At 44.0% G+C, this 27,180-nt stretch overlaps 1 protein-coding gene across 1 annotated transcript; it reads right to left on the bottom strand.

Annotated features, from left to right (window-relative positions):
- Window positions 1-2,705: 2,705 nt before the first annotated feature.
- On the bottom strand, window positions 2,706-4,784 carry LOC135057640 (uncharacterized). The gene is made up of 4 exons (XM_063963459.1): window positions 4,725-4,784; window positions 4,305-4,472; window positions 4,057-4,209; window positions 2,706-3,952 (listed from the first exon to the last, which is right to left on the bottom strand). Exons 2-4 carry the CDS (start codon window positions 4,459-4,461, stop codon window positions 2,745-2,747), a joined length of 1,518 nt encoding a protein of 505 aa, XP_063819529.1. The 5' UTR covers window positions 4,462-4,472; window positions 4,725-4,784; the 3' UTR covers window positions 2,706-2,744.
- Between the last annotated feature and the right edge of the window lie 22,396 nt (window positions 4,785-27,180).

Genomic DNA, 27,180 nt, shown 5'->3' with positions numbered 1-27,180 from the left:
GCGTTTGTGCGCCCGCCATAAAGAGCATCACGTGGCTCCAAGGGTTCGGGTAAATCTTTACCCTTCAGAAAAGCCTGTAGATCCGCATCAGAATCTAGCATAGACTTCCATTCACAACCCCAGATTTCACGTATCTGAAATCCACAACGTTTAAGGTAGTGCAACTTTACCTGCGTCTTGTGGTGTAATTGACCGTAGGTCGTTTTAGTCAGTTTGTTTTTATCATCGGCGTTGTAACAAGCACCACAGCCGTGGTAAAAACAACCTTGGAATTCAAATGCAGTTGGTGTGCCGTTAATCACGGCATAACCATCCAGGCTGTATTTACCAACTTTCTTCTCACCCCCTTGTAAAGCGTGTCTTATACTCACCCCTTCTTTGTGTTCTATGTACATTAACCACTGTATGGCGGGCGTTGAGTAACGCTTCTGCGTCTTGTGATAGTTATCACCCGGTACAAGCGCCAGTGTCTTTTCCTGTAAAAATTTACACCGGTACATGGCCATGCATACGCTCGCCAACGTGACTAATTGAAAAGCCTCGATGTGACGTTTAACCACAACCTTTTTTTTTTTCTTTGTTATTAGAAACTCCTGTTCTGTCATGGCTATAACAGCAGATCTGAAAGCATCACAAGCTTTTTGTAATATTTTCACATCGTCTTTACAATATCGCACGAGCTCTTTTTGAAAGTTAAACGGTTTGTGTACACACTGTTTATACCAAGCTGTAAACTCAGATAATTCATCAGGCATCATGTATTGTGGACCAAAATACTCTATTGACGGCATAGTTCCTATGTAATTTTGGTTATCAGCTGTGTTAAAAAAATGTGGGAAATAACCTTTGGTACCGTCAAACCCCATCGCCTTTGGTAACTTGCTAAGCCGCATGGGTAAAAAATTTAAAGAGTCGATAAATCTTATCTTCAAATCTTTTACCGTGATGCACATTATGTTGCCGCCTCTAGATAATAATTCAATCTTTAATTTCTCCTTAATCAGCTGGCGCAGCACAAAATATGCATCATAGCGACCTGCATTATGGGCTATGAATGTGTAATGCTCAAATTTTGGTTTCATGAACGTCTTTACAAAGTCTTCGATACACGCAACACCCTTAAACTCCCAGTCTTTCTCACCCGTTAATGTTAAAGCGTAACAGTAGTTTGGTATGTGCACACCCGTCTCCTGCATACACTCAAAATCATAAAAGATGTATTTCTTTGTGGGCTCTTCCGGCTTGATGGTTTGTATATAGCACAAATGGTTCGAAAACCCATCAACGAACACCTTACAAATGGGGCACTTTAGGCCTCTGCAGTTATGATCTGTTCGCCTGTAGAGACAACACTTGTCACAATATACATGTTCAAGACAGGATATTTTGTGATCAAGAGCTAAAGCTTTGTGTAGCTCTAAACACTCGTTTGATCGACAAAATACCCTACACACCGAACACCTTAAAGCCGTCACACCGTCGTCAATACAAGCCGGCCTGTGACAAGCCTTACAAAAGAAAAGACAATCGTGATTATTTCTATGATGGTAAGCGCTATGACAACGGACGCAGTAATATCGGGCACCAAGAAACGCTTTGATATCGAGTATCCCATAAAAGTGACAATCGTGATATAGCACAAAGATCGTGTCTTTGTAACGACTGTCTGCACTGTAGTATTTCCAAGACCCTTGACTGTAATAGAGGAGATTGATGGATACTTTTAAATAATTTTCAAAAATTGCAACATCGCTAAAGCTGACCGCTTTATCAAGCGGCAGATTCAAAGCTTTATGTAGTTGTATCGCTCTCTCCTGTATTACATGATCATTGGCATTGTTACCTTTATCCAGAAGTTTACAGACGCTAGCGGCCAAACACAGGTTATTACCTACGCGTCTGAAGTCATAGAGATATCTCTTTCTTTTATCTATTATTAAACTTTGGGGCAGGCGTTGTAAACTACGCCCAGTCAAACCAGACCCTGATCTGTTCATAAAAATACTGATCACAAATCTTAAGCCTGTGGATAATAAGAATTCAGCGTTACTTTGAAGCGTGTTTGTAATCTGATTCAAAAAACTGGCAGCGTCTAATGTTTCTTGCGGCTTACGATGCGAATAGATGGCATTGTGTAACCCACCCCCCTCCAATCTAAGCTGAACGCGGTCGGCAGGATCCACGCCCGCAAGGACATCATCGAGCATGGCCTGTATAGCCGTATGAATGGCTCGAACTCCCTCTACAAATGATGTAACCCTATCCAAATTAACAAACCGATAGTGATTGTGGTACTCAACGGCTCTGAAATTCGGTCGTTGTCGTTCATAGCGGTTAATTGCTTCTAAGTATACATGTTGCCGACCTTCGTCATTACCGGGTGACTCAACACGGCCTGCATCATCATATATGGGGCTTGCATCGCGCTCAATATTGTCAGCCTGTGATTCGTCATTCGGTAATGCATGGGGTGGAGATTGATCTAAATCTACATGCCTCGCACTGTGCTGACCTCCTACCACATGTACCCTGTGACGCTTGCGTTTTCTCAATTGACCACCTACCGCATGTTCCCTGTGCCGCTTGCGCTTTCTCGATCTGATTAATGTTGTTACAGCCTGTTTCACCTTTGCGCGTCGGAATAACTGTGAGATCTTGTATGTTAAACAAGGTTTAATTCGTGGTTTTTTTTTACAGTCATTTAAATTTAAAACACGTTTCAAACCATTGCCTAGCATGCCTAGTCACGGATCAGTTTCATTTATTTCTGCAAAATGATGTATGTTGGCTTTAATAAATTCAGTTGTCTTAACCGACCGATCTATGTATTTTGACATGACATTCATATACGTCTCAACAACTTCTTTAACAATGTCTTGTTTACATTTACTACCGTGGCACACACCTTTAATGTGTTTTAACAAATATCCGGCTTTTACGCCCATGTTCTCAACATCTTCCCGTATCTTACCCAACAACGCGTAAAATTGTATTTCAGCGTCTTGGCCTAATTGTTCTGAATTTTGACATTCATCAACTATGTCGGGCGCTAGCCCTCGCGCCGGTACACAAGCATCAGCCGATGCGTGTACCAGGGCTGTCGTTGTAAAAATATTGGGCATTGATGTTACACAATCAACCGTTGTAGTATTACCAGGTATTCCTGCAACGGCTGATAATACTTCATCAGAGCTATTCTGCGGATCTTGTGTCGTTGACTCTACACAATTTGTAATAAGCTCTTGCCCATTTATGTCATCAATATCTGATATCACAGGATTACCGGCTATGTGTCTTGTTTCTGTTTCAGAGCAATCCTGTGTATCGGTAATAGTGATGACATCGGATTGCGACAATTGCTTAACATTACTTCTTGAGTCAATATTTGATAACAAACCAATGCCTGCTATGTGCCTTGTTTCTGTTTCAGAACAAACCTGTGTATCTGGAATTGTGATTACAGCGGATTGCGACAATTGCTTAACATTACTTCTTGAGAGACGCGATGCCCTCTTAACCTTTACAGTCTTTGTATTACCAGCGACACCCCGGTCTGCAGTGTTAAACGCTGTGTGTTTTGATGTTACAGCAACATCATTACTTACGCATGATACAGTTTGTAACGCGATCCTTCTCCGTTGTGGCTTATCATTTTCGGAATATGACAATTTTCTTTTCAGATCTGTAAATGTTGAATTATGACTTCTCTCATTCGTTCTTGGTCGAGCCGGCTTTCGTTTGTTCGGTACGATACAGCCGTTATGCACAGCCATAACTGATGACCTAGCAACGTTCTTATGTACAATTGCCGGCGTTACGAATTGATGGTTCTCCGCTTCAGCGGCGGTTGTGCGTTTTGATATTTTCCCGCTTGTACTAGGCCTGTGTATCTGCGAGCATGTATCACTGACTGTTGGTATCAAAGGAGCATAGCGTCTTGCTACAGCGTCATCTGTAATACATATATTATAAAATAAATATAAACGACTCTGCATGTAAATCAGTATTTAAATCACCGCATAACAATATACCATATAACAGCGTTTGATTACACACCTGCTGCTGCGAATTGATGGCTTTCCGTTTCAGCGGCGGTTGTGCGTTTTGATATTTTCCCGCTTGTACTAAGACGGTGTATTTGCGCTACTGAATCACATCCTGATGGTATCGTCGGCGCATAACGCATTGCTACAGCCTCATCTGTAATACCTATATTATAAAATAAATATAAACAAAGCTGCCTGAAAATCAGCATTTAAATCAACGCATAACAATATACCATATAACAGTGCTTGATTACACACCTGCTTTATATTCGAATGTTTTAGCACGACCCCCTGTCGCGTGTGGGAAAAACGGTTGCTCATCAACAACATTGCTGTTCTGTATAGATGTGTTGTGACAATAATCAGGTTTGTTCAATATATCCCGTAGAATAACATCAGCCGTCGCATCATCCATTTTTGTGGCATCTTTAACCGGTGAAAAATGAAAAATAAAAATAAAAAAATAAAAAATATTACATACGGTATAAAATTAGAATAACATGAAAAAGCGATTCATTACTGAGAATATAAAGTGTGTACAGTTGACAACAAATCAGCACAACTGTACAAGGTTTATTTTTAATTCTTTAGCCGTGGAAAAATAAATAAATAAATAAAAAATAAAAATAAAAAATAAAAAATAAAATAAAAAATAAATAAAGATATCATGTTACTCACAATCTGGCGCCAATTCCAAAATATTATTAAAATCCGGTATAGCGCTGAAGTCTAAGCCAAAGGGACTATCAACAGACAAATCGAGATTCTCTGTATTTGTGATTACTGTCAAATCGGGGGAAATAAAAATCGGTCATTAGTGATTATCCTTTTTAAAACTGTAACATGTGTGACTCATGAAGTTTCAGCTGCTGGAATGTAAGAACATTTTGTGTTACAAAAAAAAAAAAAAAAAAAAAGATGTATTTTAAAGTGTGTGTCATATGTGACATTCTGCGACTGGTGCTGCTTGACACTCTGCGACTGGTGTTACGCGACAATTTTTAATACGTTTTAATATCGAACACTATAAATTTATATTAATTTTATATTAAGCGATATAAAACACTATCATTTAATATTAAAAGGGGGCGGGTCCTAGTGCAAGGGGGCGTTAACAACTGTCAAGTTTGACAGAAAGGTTGACTTTATCTACTTGGACCCACCAACCGAATGGGAATCCCGAGCAGATGTTAGGATTCCGGGCGCATATATTTCACCGGCTGTCAGGATTCTGGCGTCGGTCTCCTGAATGTCAGGATCCTGACTGCCGGTATATTGACTGCATCCAATGATCATCAACCCTTTTCACAAAATCACAATTATAGCTAATGTACTGTATTTAAAGATATATAAAACACTATATAAGGCATTTCAAAAAGGAATGCTTAACTTGGGACTTCATAACTTTGATTTGATCGACTTCTCCAAGCTCAAGGTGAATCGTTTTACATGTGTATGCTAGTGGTGCAGTCGCTGATTTAGTGTGACATTTCTGAGCCGAGAATCATCTTAAGGTTGTTTAAAAGCACTAGTGCCTAAAACAAAAGTGTACCTTTCCTTTCCAGATTCTCCATCCACTCTCCATCATCTCTTGGCCACTAACAAAATACTTAGGTTTACATTTATCCTCTGTGCTGAGATATAACTTTATCTATCTACACTAACTTCTGGAAACACCGGGAATGTCACATCTCAGGCACTTCATTTCGATCACCAGATTGTACCTCAATCACCTCAACAGAAACCAATGACTGCATATCTATATACCAAATCATAATCCAGCAGCTTCATATCTATCTCCATGTTACAGCCCAATCCCATCATATCTGTCACCATATCAAACCTCTAGCACTTCATTCATATCTATTCCCACATCACACCCAAATCATTTCAGTATATTCTGGGATGTAGGGGCAAATGCAGGATTTCTGGAAGGGAAGGGGGGGGGGGGTTTCCAAATGTTTGATTAAAGAGTGATTGTCACCAGCCCATGAAGGATGCATGATTAGCATGTAACAAGCTGTAGTCTGCCCCACACAAAGTCAAGTTTATACTGTATTTATAGTACAGTATATAAGACATAATCAGGCTCGATGATCACGGCAAGCCACTTACCAGATTCTCTCACTGAGCACTCAGATCCACAGACACGCAAACACACACAGAAGACTTAGGAAAATCTGCTGCCACTGGGCATGTGCAGCAGCTCAATTTTGCCCTTTATACAGCATGTAGTGGCCTCTGTGGGGAAGGGTGGGTGATTTACGGGCAACTGGAGATCCCCCTGTGTTTGCCTATGGGTTGCCATGATTAAGGTTCTGGATAGGATTGAAACGTTGGCTGTCTTTTTTTTTTACTGCTAGTCTGGTGAGTGCCCTGCTCTTTTATATCTATATTTATATGCTGTAAAAATCTTCTGCTGTTACAGGATGCAACCTTGTGATGGTATTTAAATTGTGGGGGAAATTCAGATGTGATCGCTGCTCTGCATTTTCGCACAGCGGGCGATCAGATCCAAACTGCGCATGTGTATGTACCACAATGCGCAGGCATGACTGATGGCTGCAAAGGGGATCGCCGGTCAGCGACGGGATTGTGCGAAGGAAATATTTGCACGGGCGTTCGCAAGGAGATTGACAGGAAGAGGGTGTTTGTGGGTGGCAACTGACCGTTTTCAGGGAGTGTCCAGAAAAACACAGGCGCGTCCAAGCATTTGAAGGGAGGGTGTCTGATGTCAAATCCGGTCCCGAATAGGCTGATGTGATCGCAGTGGCTGAGTAAGTTCTGGGCTGCGCAGAGACTGCACAAAATCTGTTTGTACAGCTCTGCTACACATGCGTTCATACCAGGGCCAGTGCAAGGTTTCTTGGCACCCTAGGCAAAACTTCAGCCTAATTCCCCCCCCCCTTCACACACGCGCGCACACACACACACACACACACACACACACACACACACACACACACACACAGCAATACCCTCTGTTCAGCCTTCAGGTGAAACAGTGGGGAACCCCCCAGATCCCTGCACCCTATGCAACTATGTAAAGCTGCCTAAAGCTGCCCTGGTCTCTATGGATACATCTCTAGGACTATGGTGTCAGGAGTCAGTGCTATCCCCGTGCATACATCTCTATGACTATGTGGCAGGGATCAGTGCTATCACTGTGCATAACTCCTTATGACTATGATAACAGGGATTATTGTGTTCCTGTGCATTTTATAGCGGAGTCATGTTGCTGTTAGTGGGCCCCATTGCAAAAACCTGAAAGCCCCCGTTGCCTCCCCGTCATTGTCACTACAATGTCCCTTAGGAGAGAGAGAGGGGAGTGAGAGACAAAGAGGGTGTCGGGGAGAGAAGGAGAGAGAGGAGCAAGAAAGAGAGGATTTCATGAAAAAAGAGGGAATGAGAGAAGGAGAGAGAGGAGCTAGAGAGAGAGGGTGTCAGGGAGAAATAGAGAAAGTGTTGAGAGGGGAGAGAGAGATGGCATCAGAGAGACAGAGAGGGTGCCAGAGAGAGAAAGGGGGGAGTGCCAGCAGGAGTGAGAGAGAAAGTATCATGGAGGGAGGGAGAGAGAAATAGGGAAGAGAGAGTGAGTTTCAGGGAGAGAAAGAGGTAGAGACAGGGAGTCGGTGAGAGACTGTGTCAGGGAGGGAGGGAGAGAGAGAGAGAGAGAGAGGAAGAGAGACAGTGTCAGGGAAAGAGAGATAGTGTCAGGGAAAGAGACAGTGTCAGAGAGGGAGAGAGTGTGTCAGGGAGAGAGAGACAGTGGGGGGGTCATTCCAAGTTGATCGCTCGCTAGCTAGTTTTAGCAGCCGTGCAAATGCTATGCTGCCGCCCACTGGGGAGTGTATTTTAGCTTAGCAGAAGTGCGAACGCCTGTGCAGCCGAGCTCTGCAAAAACAGTGTGTGCAGTTCCTGAGTAGCTCTGAACCTACTCAGCGCTTGCGATCACTTCAGTCTATTCGTGTCCGGATTTGATGTCATACACCCGCCCAGCGAACGCCCAGCCACGCCTGCGTTTTTTCAGACACGTCTGCGTTTTTGCAAACACTCCCTGAAAAAGGTCAGTTGACACCCAGAAACGTCCCCTTCCTGTCAATCTTCTTGCAGCCGTCAGTGCGACTGAAAACTTTGGTAGAACCTGTGCAAAACAACAAAGGACTTTGTACCCTTACGCCACGCGTGCGCATTGCGGTGCATACGCATGGGCAGAAAAGCCATTTTTTAGCCTGATCGCAGCGCTGCGAACAACGGCAGGTAGCGATCAACTCGGAATGACCCCCAGTGTCAGAGAGAGTCAGGAAGAAAGTAAGGGAGGGACAGTGTCAGAAAGAGAGAGAGGCACAAGAGAGGGTGTTAGGGAGAGAGAGAGAGAGAGAGAGGGAGGAGGAGTGAGCAGGGGAGACACTACCTGACTACAGCACAGGACTGGGGGGGTGAAGCATAGACGAACAGACAGGAGCATGGACGGACAGACAGAGCACCATATAGGACATGGACGGACAGACAAGGGCATAGACAGATGGATGGACAGGGGGAGGCATAGACGGACAGATGAATGGATGGACAGAGCACCATATGGGGGCAGAGATGGATAGACGGATGGGGGGTGTAGACGGATGGACAGAGCACCAAAAGGGGGCATAGATGGATAGACGGATGGGGGGTGTAGACGGACGAACAGAGCACCATATGGGTCATACACGGACATGGGGGGCATAAACGGATGGACAGAGCACCATATAGGGGCACAGATGGATAGATGGAAAAGGTGGGCATAGATGGACAGTGCACCCCATGGGATGAACAGACGGACGGACGGGGGGGGGGGGCTGACATAGATGGATAGATGGACATGGGGGACATAGACAGACAAAGAACCATATGTGGGCATAGATGGATGATAGGCCGGGCATAGATGGATGGTGGGGGGGGGGGGTATAGATAGATGGACGTGGGGTGGCATAGACAGAACACCGGAGCATAGACAGATAGACGGGATGGATGGTAGGGGGAAGGGGGGCTCACTGACAGTTATTCTGTGTGGCACTGTCTAAACACGATCTGTCTGTCAGCTGTGCAGTGCTGTAGCTACTGCAAATACTGTATGCTTCTGGGTTCTCTCAAGCGGCGCCGGTCACACATTGAGGGTAGCTCTGCACCCTGCCTCCCACCCTCCCTTCCAGGAAGTAATCTGCGGGTTCCCGAATTCGATGCGCGGCAGTACTAATTAAAATAAAATATTTTTTTTTTTTCCCAAAAGGGTGCAGTGGGATTGCTTGCCGGCTGGGCACCATAGCAGTTGCATATCCATGTTCCACACATTGCTGCAGATTTTGTCACCTAAGGGAGGGGGTGCCACCACCTGGTTCTTCCTGATACTAGAGCCCTAAGTCAACTGTGATTACTTACTCAGGTATACGATGATGAGCCATACCTTGGAGTCTTCTCTGAAACCCATTCCCCGATGGAGGTGTTCTCATGATGGTGTTCTCCTGGTCAGAGGCTTCACCTGGACTTGGTGACATCCGGACCGTACCCTGTTATCCCCCTTGTGCCGTCCGCGGGTGGAAAATGGGGCGTGGCCTAAGTTAAAGGGGCACAGCCTCATTTACAATACTGAGTGCATCCCTCCAGCAGTGCTGCAGCAGCCCAGCGTCCCCGGAGATTGGGCTCCTCCTGTCACCACTGCTCTTGGTCAGTATTCCCCTGCTCCTCTTCTGCTGGTACTGGATTCAACGCAGGGCTCTCTGCTGCCACTGCGCTGCTGTCCTCCTTCCCCTACCTCACACTGCCCCCTTGTGCCCAACACCCCCCAGGACAGCCAGCAGCACAACTGATGGGTGTCAGCACTGCCGGTGGTGAGGGTGACAAATAGCGTCGGCTGCGGCTGGCTGGACCCGCGCCGCGGCCGCTTCAAGACCAGCTTAGTAAAACATAATAAAACAGATTCAATGGGAGCGTGTCGCCCTCCAGTGGCCGGCGCCCGTAGGCAGCTGCCTAAAGCTGCCTAATGGTGGCGCCGGCCCTGGTTCACACACTTGCACAGCGAAAATACACTCCCCCTGTAGGCGGCGACTATCTGATCGCAGGACTGCAAAAATCGCTGCCTAATGATCAGATCTGAATTACCTCTTTGAGTTCTGAATTTGATCTGACATTGGCTATATAATATATATATATATATATATATATATACTGTGCAGTGAGATCCGGCACTCCTCGTCCCTGCTGGGTACCTGCTCCGGTGCCCTCCTTAGGCTGTGATAACTGATAACAGTCTCCGAGTGCCGCCTTCCATTGCACATATATATATATATATATATATATATATATGAGGGTAGTAGTTACGTTGATGCGCTCCTTCTGTTATTTGTCTATAATAATAGTTCTTAGTAATAGTTCACTCAGCAACAGCTCAAGTAGTGACTTTTAACACTTAAACCACAGTTTCCTCTATGGGTGGCAGCTCAGTTCCCTATATACCACTTGGTAGGTGGTTGTTTTGGGTAATCTGTGAAGACAATGGGGGAGGGAAAAAGCGCCTAATAGTGTAGTCATTTCGGGTAAAAAATGACAACGGTATATAATACATGCAAGATTATTATCATTTTAAGGTACACAGATAAGCATTTCACTACTGGTCACCTCACCGTAACTGTTTTACACTATTTCTATGTCCTCTGTTTCTTTTTGAGAGTGAATACATGTCCCGGGAGCGGCTTCATCAATAATCTGACTACGGGCTGTTATATATAGTAGAATCTGGTACGGGTACCACCGATATTATATACCATTGTAATTTTTTACCCAGAATTACTACACTATTAGGCGCTTGTTCCCTCCCCCATTGTCTTAACACACACACACATATATATATATATATATATATACAGTTGTATGGGTGAAGCCATTTATTGTCAAACAACTGTGTTTACTCTTTTTAAATCATAATGACAACAGAAACTACCCAAATGACCCTGATCAAAAGTTTACATACCCCAGTTCTTAATACTGTGTATTGCCCCCTTTAACATCAATGACAACTTGAAGTCTTTTGTGGTAGTTGTGGATGAGGCTCTTTATTTTCTCAGATGGTAAAGCTGCCCATTCTTCTTGGCAAAAAGCCTCCAGTTCCTGTAAATTCTTGGGCTGTCTTGCATGAACTGCACGTTTGAGATCTCCCCAGAGTGGCTCAATGATATTGAGGTCAGGAGACTGAGATGGCCACTCCAGAACCTTCACTTTATTCTGCTGTAGCCAATGACAGGTCGACTTGGCCTTGTGTTTTGGATCATTGTCATGTTGGAACATCCAAGTACATCCCATGCGCAGCTTCCGGACTGATGAGTGCAAATTTTCCTCCAGTATTTTCTGATAACATGCTGCATTCATCTTGCCATCAATTTTGACCAAGTTTCCAGTGCCTTTGTAGCTCACACATCCCCAAAACATCAGCGATCCACCTCCGTGTTTCACAGTAGGAATGGTGTAATAGAAACATAGAAACATAGAATTTGACGGCAGATAAGAACCACTTGGCCCATCTAGTCTGCCCCTTTTTTATTTTATCCTTTAGGCAATCTCAACCCTTTTTTAACCTTAATTCTTTGTAAGGATATTCATATGCCTGTCCCAAGCATGTTTAAATTGCCCTACAGTCTTAGCCTCTACCACCTCTGATGGGAGGCTGTTCCACTTATCCACTACCCTTTCTGTGAAGTAATTTTTCCTTAAATTTCCCCTGAACCCCCCCCCCCCCTCCAGTTTCAGTGTATGCCCTCGAGTTCTAATACTTCTTTTCCTTTGAAGAATGTTTCCCTCCTGAACTTTGTTAAGACCCTTGATATATTTGAAAGTTTCTATCATGTCCCCCCTTTCCCTTCTCTCCTCCAAACTATACATGTTAAGATCTTTTAGCCTTTCCGGGTAAGTTTTGTGATGTAGGCCATGCACCATTTTAGTTGCCCTTCTTTGTACACTCTCTAATGTATTTATATCCTTCTGGAGATAGGGTCTCCAGAACTGGACACAGTATTCCAGATGGGGCCGTACCAATGACCTATACAGTGGCATTATCACTTCTTTTTTCCTGCTACTGATTCCTCTCCCTATGCAACCAAGCATCTGACTTGCCTTTCTCATTGCTTTGTTGCATTGCTTTCCTGCCTTCAAGTCACTTGAAATAGTGACTCCTAAATCTCTTTCCTCCTCAGTAGTTTCCATTATAGTACCCTTGATACTATACTTAGCCTTTGGGTTTTTGAGACCCAAGTGCATGATTTTGCATTTTTTAGCATTATACTGTAGTTGCCACGTTCTTGACCATTTCTCAAGCCTACCTAGGTCATTAATCATTTGTTTGACCCCTCCCGGTGTGTACCCTGTTGCATATCTTTGTATCATCTGCAAAAAGGCATATCTTCCCTTCAATACCATCTGCAATGTCACCAACAAAGATATTAAAGAGAACTGGACCAAGTACAGATCCCTGGGGTACTCCACTGGTAACATTTCCCTCCATAGATTGCACTCCATTAACTACGACTGTCTGTTTCCTATCCTGCAACCAGGTTCTTATCCATTTAACTGATTTGTAATCCACCCCCAGGCTTTCAAGTTTATTTAGCAGTCTGCGATGTGGGACAGTGTCAAATTCCTTACTAAAGTCTAGATATGCTACATCTACAGCTCCCCCTTGATCTATTATTTTCATCACAGAGTCAAAAAAGTCAATAAGATTTCTTTGGCATGATCTCCCACCAGTAAATCCATGCTGTTTTGGATCCTGTAAGTTGTTTGATTTAAGATATTCCACTACTCTTTCTTTTAATAGTTTTTCCATTACTTTCCCTACTACTGATGTAAGGCTTACTGGTCTGTAGTTACTTGCTTCTTCCTTGCTTCCACTTTTGTGCAGTGGAACTACATTTGCTCTTTTCCAGTCCTCTGGAATAGCACCTGTGTTTAGTGACTGGTTAAATAATTCTGTTAAAGGTGTAACCAGCACATCTTTTAGCTCTTTGAGTATCCTTGGGTGTATCCCATCTGGTCCCATTGATTTATCCACTTTTAGTTTTGAAAGTTCTGTTAGGACCTTCTCCTCTGTAAATGTATTTTCATCTACCTTATTTTTATGAATGTCCTTGCAACTTAACTGTGGCCCCATCCCTTCTTCTGTAGTAAATACTGAGCAAAAATAATTATTTAGGTGATCTGCTATTGCCTTGTCTCCCTCCACCAAATGCCCACTCTCTGTCTTAAGTCTTATTATTCCTCCATTTGATTTTCTCCTTTCACTTATATACTTAAAAAAAGTTTTGCCCCCTTTATCTACTGACTGGGCCATTTTCTCCTCAGGTTCTGCCTTTGCACGTCTGATCACTTTCTTAGCATCCTTCCGTCTGTCCAGATACACCTCTTTGTCATTATTATTTTGAGTCTGTTTGTATTTCCTAAGAGCCATCTTTTTTGCTTTCACACTAGTTGATACTTCTTTTGTGAACCACACTGGCTTCCTTTTCCTGGTGCTTTTCCTAACCATTTTGATACAAAGGTCTGTTGCACTTAGTATTGCACTTTTCAGTTTTTTTCACCTCTCCTGCACTCCTTCCAAGTTCCTCTAGTCTGCCAATGAATCACTTAAACATCTCCCCATTTTTGCAAAGTCAGCATTTCTAAAATCCAACACCTTTGTTTTTGTGTGACAGGAGTTGGATCCTGTCTTTATACTAAACCATACTGCTTGATGATCACTGGATCCCAGGTGCTCACCCACATATATATCAGATAACCTATCACCATTTGTAAGAATTAGATCTAATATTGAGTCTTTGCAAGTGGGCTCCCTCACCAATTGCTTGAGAGATGCTCCCTGTAAGGAATGTAGAAATTTGCCACTTGTAGCTGAACTTGCAAAAGGCCCCTCCCAATTTACATCAGGTAAATTAAAGTCTCCCATGATTATGACTTCTCCCTTAAAAGCCATTTTAGAGATGTCCAACAATAGGTTCCTGTCCAAATCCTGCCCTTGGCCTGGTGGTCTATAGATCACCCCAATGCGAATAATGTCCTTCTTCCCAGTTTCTATGGTGACTCAAAGGGCCTCAGTTTTGGCTTCAATATTTTGTATTAAAGTAGCATTTATGCTTTTTTTTCACATACATTGTTACCCCTCCTCCTATTCTTCCTATTCTATCTTTCCTAAATAAATTGTATCCTGGTATAGCTAAGTCCCAGTCATGATTCTCATTGCACCAAGACTGTAATTGCCACAAAATCCAGGTTATCCCTTGTCATTATCGCAATTAGCTCTAGAATTTTGTCTCCTAAGCTCCTAGCATTTGCAGACATAGCTTTAAGAATTTTGTTTGTGCATTTGTTATTAGTAGCCATGTCCAGAGCGTACAAAATAAATGACAAGTTTAAAGTTGAAATTACCTGTTTGGGGATGTTGCTCAGTATTTGTTTTCTTTTACTAATCAGTAATCATACTCTGTCCTTTACACCATGACTACACCTTACTAAATGTACCTTTCATCATAGGCCTTGTTGACTCCTCTCCAAATGTAACGTTTATGGTTGTGACCAAAAAGTTACATTTTGGTCTCATCACTCCAAATGACTTTGTTCCAGAAGTTTTGAGGCTTGTATCTGTGCTGTTTGGAGTATTGTAAGCGGGATGCTTTATGGCATTTGCATAGTAATGGCTTTCATCTGGCGACTCGACCATGCAGCCCATTTTTCTTCAAATGCATCCTTATTGTGCATCTTGAAACAACCACACCACTTTTTTTCAGAGAGTCCTGTATTTCAGCTGAAGTTATTTGTGGATTTTTCTTTGCATCCCAAACAATTTTCCTGGCAGTTGTGGCTGAAATTTTTGTTGGTCTACCTGACAGTGATTTGGTTTCCTCAGAATCCCTCATTTTCCACTTCTTAATTAGAGTTTGAACACTGCTGATTGGCATTCTCAATTGCTTGGATATCTTTTTATATCCCTTTACTGTTTTATACAGTTCAATTACCTTTTCCCGCAGATCCTTTTACAATTATTTTGCTTTCCCCATGACTCAGAATCCAGACACGTCAGTGCAGCACTGGATGAAAGATGCAAGGGTCTTTCAGGAGTCCAGAAACTCACTGACCTTTTATATACCCACACTGATTACAAAAACAGATCACAGGTGAGGATGGTTACCTTTAGTAGCCATTCAAACTCGTTTGTGTCAACTTGTGTGCATGTTATCAGGCCAAAATCTCCAGGGTATGTAAACTTTTGATCAGGGTCATTTGGGTAGTTTCTGTTGTCATTACGATTTAAAAAGAGTAAACACAGGTGTTTGACAATAAATGGCTTCACCCAACCACTAACCATGAGTGAAAGAAAAGTTTGTGAGTTATCATTCATATTATCTGACAAATGGCCAGAAAATCACAAATTCTGCTAGGGTATGTAAACTTATAAGCACAACTGTATATATATATATATATATATATATAAATCCTGTATAGAGTGCACTCACCAGACAAATTCTGTAGCCAACAGGGTTTTAATTAGAGATGAGCGGGTTCGGTTTCTTTGAATCCGAACCCGCACGAACTTCACTTTTTTTTCCACGGGTCCGAGCGACTCGGATCTTCCCGCCTTGCTCGGTTAACCCGAGCGCGCCCGAACGTCATCATGACGCTGTCGGATTCTCGCGAGGCTCGGATTCTATCGCGAGACTCGGATTCTATATAAGGAGCCGCGCGTCGCCGCCATTTTCACTCGTGCATTGAGATTGATAGGGAGAGGACGTGTCTGGCGTCCTCTCCATTAGAATAGAGATAGATAGATTAGATAGAGAGAGATTGTGCAGAGTCGCAGACAGAGTTAGTTTACCACAGTCAGTGACCAGTGCAGTTGCTAGTTAACTTTTATTTAATATAATATATCCGTTCACTTCTCTCTGCTATATCCGTTCTCTGCCTGAAAAAAAAAACGATACACAGCACAGTCAGTCACACAGTGTGACTCAGTCTGTGTGCACTCAGCTCAGCCCAGTGTGCTGCACAGTCATCAATGTATAAATTAAAAGCTTATAATTAATTGTGGGGGAGACTGGGGAGCACTGCAGGTTGTTAGCAGGAGCCAGGAGTACAATTATATTAATTAACAGTGCACACTTTTGCTGCAGGAGTGGTGACCAGTGCCTGACCACCAGTATAGTATTGTTGTATACTACTAATATCTCTTTAAATATCAACCAGTCTATATTAGCAGCAGACACAGTACAGTGCGGTAGTTCACGGCTGTGGCTACCTCTGTGTCGGCACACGGCAGGCAGTCCGTCCGACCAGAATTGTATTATTTATTATTATATACCTACCACCTAACCGTGGTTTTTTTTTCATTCTTTATACCGTCATAGTGTCATCCTAATTGTTACGAGTATACTACTATCTCTTTATCAACCAGTGTACAGTGCGGTAGTTCACGGCTGTGGCTACCTCTGTGTCGGCACACGGCAGGCAGTCCGTCCGACCAGAATTGTATTATTTATTATTATATACCTACCACCTAACCATGGTTTTTTTTTCATTCTTTATACCGTCATAGTGTCATCCTAATTGTTACGAGTATACTACTATCTCTTTATCAACCAGTGTACAGTGCGGTAGTTCACGGCTGTGGCTACCTCTGTGTCGGCAGTCGGCAGGCAGTCCGTCCATCCATAATTGTATTATTATTATAATATATACCACCTAACCGTGGTTTTTTTTTCATTCTTTATACCGTCATAGTGTCATACTAGTTGTTACGAGTATACTACTATCTCTTTATCAACCAGTGTACAGTGCGGTAGTTCACGGCTGTGGCTACCTCTGTGTCGGCAGTCGGCAGGCAGTCCGTCCATCCATAATTGTATTATTATTATAATATATACCACCTAACTGTGGTTTTTTTTGCATTCTTTATACCGTCGTCATAGTGTCATACTAGTTGTTACGAGTATACTACTATCTCTTTATCAACCAGTGTACAGTGCGGTAGTTCACGGCTGTGGCTACCTCTGTGTCGGCAGTCGGCAGGCAGTCCGTCCATCCATAATTGTATTATTATTATAATATATACCACCTAACCGTGGTTTTTTTTTCATTCTTTATACCGTCGTCATAGTGTCATACTAGTTGTTACGAGTATACTACTATCTCTTTATCAACCAGTGTACAGTGCGGTAGTTCACGGCTGTGGCTACCTCTGTGTCGGCAGTCGGCAGGCAGTCCGTCCATCCATAATTGTATTATTATTATAATATATACCACCTAACCGTGGTTTTTTTTTCATTCTTTATACCGTCGTCATAGTGTCATCCTAGTTGTTACGAGTATACTACTATCTCTTTATCAACCAGTGTACAGTGCGGTAGTTCACGGCTGTGGCTACCTCTGTGTCGGCAGTCGGCAGGCAGTCCGTCCATCCATAATTGTATTATTATTATAATATATACCACCTAACCGTGGTTTTTTTTTCATTCTTTATACCGTCGTCATAGTGTCATACTAGTTGTTACGAGTATACTACTATCTCTTTATCAACCAGTGTACAGTGCGGTAGTTCACGGCTGTGGCTACCTCTGTGTCGGCAGTCGGCAGGCAGTCCGTCCATCCATAATTGTATTATTATTATAATATATACCACCTAACCGTGGTTTTTTTTTCATTCTTTATACCGTCGTCATAGTGTCATACTAGTTGTTACGAGTATACTACTATCTCTTTATCAACCAGTGTACAGTGCGGTAGTTCACGGCTGTGGCTACCTCTGTGTCGGCAGTCGGCAGGCAGTCCGTCCATCCATAATTGTATTATTATTATAATATATACCACCTAACCGTGGTTTTTTTATACCACCTAACCGTGGCAGTCCGTCCATAATTGTATACTAGTATCCAATCCATCCATCTCCATTGTTTACCTGAGGTGCCTTTTAGTTCTGCCTATAAAATATGGAGAACAAAAAAGTTGAGGTTCCAAAATTAGGGAAAGATCAAGATCCACTTCCACCTCGTGCTGAAGCTGCTGCCACTAGTCATGGCCGAGACGATGAAATGCCAGCAACGTCGTCTGCCAAGGCCGATGCCCAATGTCATAGTACAGAGCATGTCAAATCCAAAACACCAAATATCAGAAAAAAAAGGACTCCAAAACCTAAAATAAAATTGTCGGAGGAGAAGCGTAAACTTGCCAATATGCCATTTACCACACGGAGTGGCAAGGAACGGCTGAGGCCCTGGCCTATGTTCATGGCTAGTGGTTCAGCTTCACATGAGGATGGAAGCACTCAGCCTCTCGCTAGAAAACTGAAAAGACTCAAGCTGGCAAAAGCACCGCAAAGAACTGTGCGTTCTTTGAAATCCCAAATCCACAAGGAGAGTCCAATTGTGTCGTTTGCGATGCCTGACCTTCCCAACACTGGACGTGAAGAGCATGCGCCTTCCACTATTTGCATGCCCCCTGCAAGTGCTGGAAGGAGCACCCGCAGTCCAGTTCCTGATAGTCAGATTGAAGATGTCAGTGTTGAAGTACACCAGGATGAGGAGGATATGGGTGTTGCTGGCGCTGGGGAGGAAATTGACCAGGAGGATTCTGATGGTGAGGTGGTTTGTTTAAGTCAGGCACCCGGGGAGACACCTGTTGTCCGTGGGAGGAATATGGCCGTTGACATGCCAGGTGAAAATACCAAAAAAATCAGCTCTTCGGTGTGGAGGTATTTCACCAGAAATGCGGACAACAGGTGTCAAGCCGTGTGTTCCCTTTGTCAAGCTGTAATAAGTAGGGGTAAGGACGTTAACCACCTCGGAACATCCTCCCTTATACGTCACCTGCAGCGCATTCATAATAAGTCAGTGACAAGTTCAAAAACTTTGGGTGACAGCGGAAGCAGTCCACTGACCAGTAAATCCCTTCCTCTTGTAACCAAGCTCACGCAAACCACCCCACCAACTCCCTCAGTGTCAATTTCCTCCTTCCCCAGGAATGCCAATAGTCCTGCAGGCCATGTCACTGGCAAGTCTGACGAGTCCTTTCCTGCCTGGGATTCCTCCGATGCATCCTTGCGTGTAACGCCTACTGCTGCTGGCGCTGCTGTTGTTGCCGCTGGGAGTCGATGGTCATCCCAGAGGGGAAGTCGTAAGCCCACTTGTACTACTTCCAGTAAGCAATTGACTGTTCAACAGTCCTTTGCGAGGAAGATGAAATATCACAGCAGTCATCCTACTGCAAAGCGGATAACTGAGTCCTTGACAACTATGTTGGTGTTAGACGTGCGTCCGGTATCCGCCGTTAGTTCACAGGGAACTAGACAATTTATTGAGGCAGTGTGCCCCCGTTACCAAATACCATCTAGGTTCCACTTCTCTAGGCAGGCGATACCGAGAATGTACACGGACGTCAGAAAAAGACTCACCAGTGTCCTAAAAAATGCAGTTGTACCCAATGTCCACTTAACCACGGACATGTGGACAAGTGGAGCAGGGCAGGGTCAGGACTATATGACTGTGACAGCCCACTGGGTAGATGTATGGACTCCCGCCGCAAGAACAGCAGCGGCGGCACCAGTAGCAGCATCTCGCAAACGCCAACTCTTTCCTAGGCAGGCTACGCTTTGTATCACCGCTTTCCAGAATACGCACACAGCTGAAAACCTCTTACGGCAACTGAGGAAGATCATCGCGGAATGGCTTACCCCAATTGGACTCTCCTGTGGATTTGTGGCATCGGACAACGCCAGCAATATTGTGTGTGCATTAAATATGGGCAAATTCCAGCACGTCCCATGTTTTGCACATACCTTGAATTTGGTGGTGCAGAATTTTTTAAAAAACGACAGGGGCGTGCAAGAGATGCTGTCGGTGGCCAGAAAAATTGCGGGACACTTTCGGCGTACAGGCACCACGTACAGAAGACTGGAGCACCACCAAAAACTACTGAACCTGCCCTGCCATCATCTGAAGCAAGAAGTGGTAACGAGGTGGAATTCAACCCTCTATATGCTTCAGAGGTTGGAGGAGCAGCAAAAGGCCATTCAAGCCTATACAATTGAGCACGATATAGGAGATGGAATGCACCTGTCTCAAGTGCAGTGGAGAATGATTTCAACGTTGTGCAAGGTTCTGATGCCCTTTGAACTTGCCACACGTGAAGTCAGTTCAGACACTGCCAGCCTGAGTCAGGTCATTCCCCTCATCAGGCTTTTGCAGAAGAAGCTGGAGGCATTGAAGAAGGAGCTAACACGGAGCGATTCCGCTAGGCATGTGGGACTTGTGGATGCAGCCCTTAATTCGCTTAACAAGGATTCACGGGTGGTCAATCTGTTGAAATCAGAGCACTACATTTTGGCCACCGTGCTCGATCCTAGATTTAAAGCCTACCTTGGATCTCTCTTTCCGGCAGACACAGGTCTGCTGGGGTTGAAAGACCTGCTGGTGACAAAATTGTCAAGTCAAGCGGAACGCGACCTGTCAACATCTCCTCCTTCACATTCTCCCGCAACTGGGGGTGCGAGGAAAAGGCTCAGAATTCCGAGCCCACCCGCTGGCGGTGATGCAGGGCAGTCTGGAGCGACTGCTGATGCTGACATCTGGTCCGGACTGAAGGACCTGACAACGATTACGGACATGTCGTCTACTGTCACTGCATATGATTCTCTCAACATTGATAGAATGGTGGAGGATTATATGAGTGACCGCATCCAAGTAGGCACATCACACAGTCCGTACTTATACTGGCAGGAAAAAGAGGCAATTTGGAGGCCCTTGCACAAACTGGCTTTATTCTACCTAAGTTGCCCTCCCACAAGTGTGTACTCCGAAAGAGTGTTTAGTGCCGCCGCTCACCTTGTCAGCAATCGGCGTACGAGGTTACATCCAGAAAATGTGGAGAAGATGATGTTCATTAAAATGAATTATAATCAATTCCTCCGCGGAGACATTGACCAGCAGCAATTGCCTCCACAAAGTACACAGGGAGCTGAGATGGTGGATTCCAGTGGGGACGAATTGATAATCTGTGAGGAGGGGGATGTACACGGTGATATATCGGAGGGTGAAGATGAGGTGGACATCTTGCCTCTGTAGAGCCAGTTTGTGCAAGGAGAGATTAATTGCTTCTTTTTTGGGGGGGGTCCAAACCAACCCGTCATATCAGTCACAGTCGTGTGGCAGACCCTGTCACTGAAATGATGGGTTGGTTAAAGTGTGCATGTCCTGTTTTGTTTATACAACATAAGGGTGGGTGGGAGGGCCCAAGGATAATTCCATCTTGCACCTCTTTTTTCTTTTCTTTTTCTTTGCATCATGTGCTGATTGGGGAGGGTTTTTTGGAAGGGACATCCTGCGTGACACTGCAGTGCCACTCCTAGATGGGCCCGGTGTTTGTGTCGGCCACTAGGGTCGCTAATCTTACTCACACAGCTACCTCATTGCGCCTCTTTTTTTCTTTGCGTCATGTGCTGTTTGGGGAGGGTTTTTTGGAAGGGACATCCTGCGTGACACTGCAGTGCCACTCCTAGATGTGCCCGGTGTTTGTGTCGGCCACTAGGGTCGCTAATCTTACTCACACAGTCAGCTACCTCATTGCGCCTCTTTTTTTCTTTGCGTCATGTGCTGTTTGGGGAGGGTTTTTTGGAAGGGCCATCCTGCGTGACACTGCAGTGCCACTCCTAGATGGGCCCGGTGTTTGTGTCGGCCACTAGGGTCGCTTATCTTACTCACACAGCGACCTCGGTGCAAATTTTAGGACTAAAAATAATATTGTGAGGTGTGATGTGTTCAGAATAGGCTGAAAATGAGTGTAAATTATGTTTTTTGAGGTTAATAATACTTTGGGATCAAAATTACCCCCAAATTCTATGATTTAAGCTGTTTTTTAGGGTTTTTTTAAAAAAACACCCGAATCCAAAACACACCCGAATCCGACAAAAAAAATTCGGTGAGGTTTTGCCAAAACGCGGTCGAACCCAAAACACGGCCGCGGAACCGAACCCAAAACCAAAACACAAAACCCGAAAAATTTCCGGCGCTCATCTCTAGTTTTAATAGAGCATCATGTACAACATCACACCAACGTTTCGGTCCTTATTATGACCTTTGTCAAGGTTCAACTAATACCCATACAGCTTATCCATATATAGCCATCACCTTAATTACAATGTATACAAAAAAAAACGACATAGAACATATATAACACGGACATACACATAATTAGTATTACTTACTATAGTGCTTATTCAGACCCACTTATGCTCTCACAAATACCTCTCGTCCACCCCGTGTATTTACAGAGCGGACTGTTGCTCGCTGCTTCCCGCCTCACCTACCGTCGCTGCTGAACCGCACGCTGGCGGAGGCGGAAGTATTCACAACATTATTTGGAGCGCACCCACATGATCTCGTCACGTGGTGCCTCCAACAACCAATAGCGTCTGTAATGGTACTCACGTGTGGCGTGCGCATCATCACATCTGGCGCACGCGTCATCACGTCATACAACTGATCACTAATGTATTACCACACAGTCGTTGCCCGGAAACTTAGTTACCTAGCAACCAAGGTTTAACGTGAGCACATAGTAAGTGAGTACCATTACAGATGCTATTGGTTGTTGGAGGCACCACCAGTATACGTTGTCTGCCTGAAAAACACTCCATATCTGTGCTCAGTGTGCTGCATATATCTGTGATCACACTGCTTTATTGTGGGCACTGGGGACCACCAGTATATAATATAGGCGGAGAACAGTGCAGAGTTTTGCTGACAGTGACCACCAGTATACGTTGTCTGCCTGAAAAACACTCCATATCTGTGCTCAGTGTGCTGCATATATCTGTGCTCACACTGCTTAATTGTGAGCACTGGGGACCACCAGTATATTATATAGGAGGAGTACAGTGCAGAGTTTTGCTGACCAGTGACCACCAGTATACGTTGTCTGCCTGAAAAACACTCCATATCTGTGCTCAGTGTGCTGCATATATCTGTGCTCACACTGCTTTATTGTGGGCACTGGGGACCACCAGTATATTATATAGGAGGAGTACAGTGCAGAGTTTTGCTGACCAGTGACCACCAGTATACGTTGTCTGCCTGAAAAACACTCCATATCTGTGCTCAGTGTGCTGCATATATCTGTGCTCACACTGCTTAATTGTGGGGACTGGGGAGCAGCTGTATTATATAGGAGGAGTACAGTGCAGAGTTTTGCTGACCAGTGACCACCAGTATACGTTGTCTGCCTGAAAAACACTCCATATCTGTGCTCAGTGTGCTGCATATATCTGTGCTCACACTGCTTTATTGTGGGCACTGGGGACCACCAGTATATAATATAGGAGGAGTACAGTGCAGAGTTTTGCTGACCAGTGACCACCAGTATACGTTGTCTGCCTGAAAAACACTCCGTATCTGTGCTCAGTGTGTTGCATATATCTGTGCTCACACTGCTTAATTGTGGGGACTGGGGAGCAGCTGTATTATATAGGAGGAGTACAGTGCAGAGTTTTGCTGACAGTGACCACCAGTATACGTTGTCTGCCTGAAAAACACTCCATATCTGTGCTCAGTGTGCTGCATATATCTGTGCTCACACTGCTTTATTGTGGGCACTGGGGACCACCAGTATATTATATAGGAGGAGTACAGTGCAGAGTTTTGCTGACCAGTGACCACCAGTATACGTTGTCTGCCTGAAAAACACTCCATATCTGTGCTCAGTGTGCTGCATATATCTGTGCTCACACTGCTTTATTGTGGGTACTGGGGACCACCAGTATATTATATAGGAGGAGTACAGTGCAGACTTTTGCTGACAGTGACCACCAGTATATATAGCAGTACGGTACGGAAGGCCACTGCTCTACCTACCTCTGTGTCGTCAAGTATACTATCCATTCATACCTGTGGTGCATTTCAGTTGTGTGCAGTATATATAGTAGTAGGCCATTGCTATTGATACTGGCATATAATTCCACACATTAAAAAATGGAGAACAAAAATGTGGAGGTTAAAATAGGAAAAGATCAAGATCCACTTCCACCTCGTGCTGAAGCTGCTGCCACTAGTCATGGCCGAGACGATGAAATGCCATCAACATCGTCTGCCAAGGCCGATGCCCAATGTCATAGTAGAGAGCATGTAAAATCCAAAAAACAAAAGTTCAGTAAAATTACCCAAAAATCAAAATTGAAAGCGTCTGATGAGAAGCGTAAACTTGCCAATATGCCATTTACGACACGGAGTGGCAAGGAACGGCTGAGGCCCTGGCCTATGTTCATGGCTAGTGGTTCAGCTTCACATGAGGATGGAAGCACTCATCCTCTCGCTAGAAAACTGCAGTGCCACTCCTAGATGTGCCAGGTGTTTGTGTTGGCCACTTGTGTCGCTTAGCTTAGTCACACAGCGACCTTGGTGCGCCTCTTTTTTTCTTTGCATCATGTGCTGTTTGGGGACAATTTTTTTGAAGTGCCATCCTGCCTGACACTGCAGTGCCACTCCTAGATGGGTCAGGTGTTTGTGTCGGCCACTTGTGTCGCTTAGCTTAGTCACACAGCGACCTTGGTGCGCCTCTTTTTTTCTTTGCATCATGTGCTGTTTGGGGACTATTTTTTTGAAGTGCCATCCTGCCTGACACTGCAGTGCCACTCCTAGATGGGCCAGGTGTTTGTGTCGGCCACTTGTGTCGCTTAGCTTAGCCATCCAGCGACCTTGGTGCACCTCTCTTTTTCTTTGCATCATGTGCTGTTTGGGGACTATTTTTTTTAAGTGCCATCCTGTCTGACACTGCAGTGCCACTCCTAGATGGGCCAGGTGTTTGTGTCGGCCACTTGTGTCACTTAGCTTAGTCACACAACGACCTTGGTGCGCCTCTTTTTTTCTTAGCATCATGTGCTGTTTGGGGACTCTTTTTTTGAAGTGCCATCCTGCCTGACACTGCAGTGCCACTCCTAGATGGGCCAGGTGTTTGTTTCGGCCACTTGTGTCACTTAGCTTAGCCATCCAGCGACCTTGGTGCACCTCTTTTTTTCTTTGCATCATGTGCTGTTTGGGGACTATTTTTTTGAAGTGCCATCCTGTCTGACAATGCAGTGCCACGCCTAGATGGGCCAGGTGTTTGTGTCGGCCACTTGTGTCGCTTAGCTTAGCCATCCAGCGACCTCGGTGCAAATTTTAGGACTAAAAATAATATTGTGATGTGTGAGGTGTTCAGAATAGACTGAAAATGAGTGGAAATTATGGTTATTGAGGTTAATAATACTATGGGATCAAATTGACTCCCAAATTCTATGATTTAAGCTGTTTTTGAGGGTTTTTTGTAAAAAAACACCCGAATCCAAAACACACCCGAATCCGACAAAAAAATTTCAGGGAGGTTTTGCCAAAACGCGTCCGAATCCAAAACACGGCCGCGGAACCGAATCCAAAACCAGAACACAAAACCGAAAAATTTCCGGTGCACATCACTAGTCCTATCTACATAACTACATTTTATATATATATATATATATATATATATATATATATATATATACATACACACACACACATACAGATCAGTTTCTCCACTTTGATATCTAGCGGCACACATTGCTGCTTTCTATGGTAAGCATCCGTCACTCATTTTTCTGCGCACCTCTTTGGGATGAGATGGAAGATGAAGGAAAATACATTGCCATTTTGTGACTTGGCCTCCGTTCCCGGAGAGACCCGACAAAAAAGTGAATCCACTCGATAGTCTCTCAGAGTGATTGTACTGGCACATGTTTGTAAATACAATACTTAATGTTTTATAAAATTTGGAGAGCAGTATAGTGGAGATAGATAGACTACCAACCAATCAGCTCCTTGCTGTCATTTTTCAAACACAGCCTGTAACATGGAAGTTAGAAGCTGGTATTTTATCTCTCCATTTTATCTACCACTTAATATTAGCATTTCACATTGATATGAAATATACAGTACTTTCATTTAATTAGAATTACTGAGTGCTTTTTCCCAGTGTTGCATCCGGTGTCCTCAATGTTACATTGAAATTTAATTGCTAGTCGCAACACATATCTGTTCAATAATGGAGCAGGGTATGGCGCACAGAGGGGGGGATAGCACAGTACATGTTGCATGATTATGATTCATCTTATCACAAAGAAGAATAAACAGCTATTGGTCTGTTGTTTTCGTGTTCCAGTTTTCACATCTGGTGTCATTTTTACTGATGCTATACTGTTAAATGAACTTTTGGATTATCATCTGAGAAGTGTAGACTATAACATTCACATATTGCAAACAGCTATAGTACAGTTCATATCTGTATGCTGATATCTCAACACATCACATATAGGAGTCAATTCAATTAGCTGCAAGGCGGCCGAGTTGCAAATGCAATCGTGTCACAGCACCAGCAACTGCAGCTGAACTTGCCCACCTCGCGGCCCGACCTCGCCCCAGTCTTGCATTTTTTTGTTCACAGTCTTATGGGGCTACAAACATACAGCAGCGAGTTGAGAGATTCCATAAGTGTGGCATATAGCCACACTTACTCCCAGGGCAAGCCACCTTCCGGCTAATTGAACTGACCCCCAAAGCCCCATTCTCTAACTCTTATTATCATTTCTGTAAACTAATGTAAATAAGATGTAATTTCTTTAGTGTGTTCCTGGCACATAGTGCAAGTGGACAGGACATAAACTTTGGACTATGGTTATTTTACAAATCTTCTGAAAACAAAGCTAGATACACACAAATTACAGTGTCCCACAGATGACACTCTGGGGTATATTTACTAAGGTCCCGATTTTGACCGAGATGCCGTTTTTTCTTCAAAGTGTCATTTCAGTAATTTACTAAGCAAAAATCTCGGCAGTGATGAGGGCATTCGTAATATTTTGGAAGTCCTAGGAAAAAAATCACGAATCAATACACCATCGGTCAAATACGCCTGCAATTTGGTAGAAATCGGTAATTTATACTAAAAAGTGCAAATCACAAACACTGCCGACAATAGCCAAGCACTGCCGTGCAGAAATACAATTCGTGAAAAAGTGCTAAAAAAAACAGACCTGCTTTTTTATCCCGTGTTTGGATAGGCATACAGGGAT

This window comes from Pseudophryne corroboree, chromosome 3, assembly GCF_028390025.1.
Source record: "Pseudophryne corroboree isolate aPseCor3 chromosome 3, aPseCor3.hap2, whole genome shotgun sequence".
Taxonomy (NCBI): Eukaryota; Metazoa; Chordata; class Amphibia; order Anura; family Myobatrachidae; genus Pseudophryne; species Pseudophryne corroboree.
The sequence above is the reverse complement of the archived record's forward strand: the minus strand, read 5'-3'. Positions and strand labels throughout refer to the sequence as shown.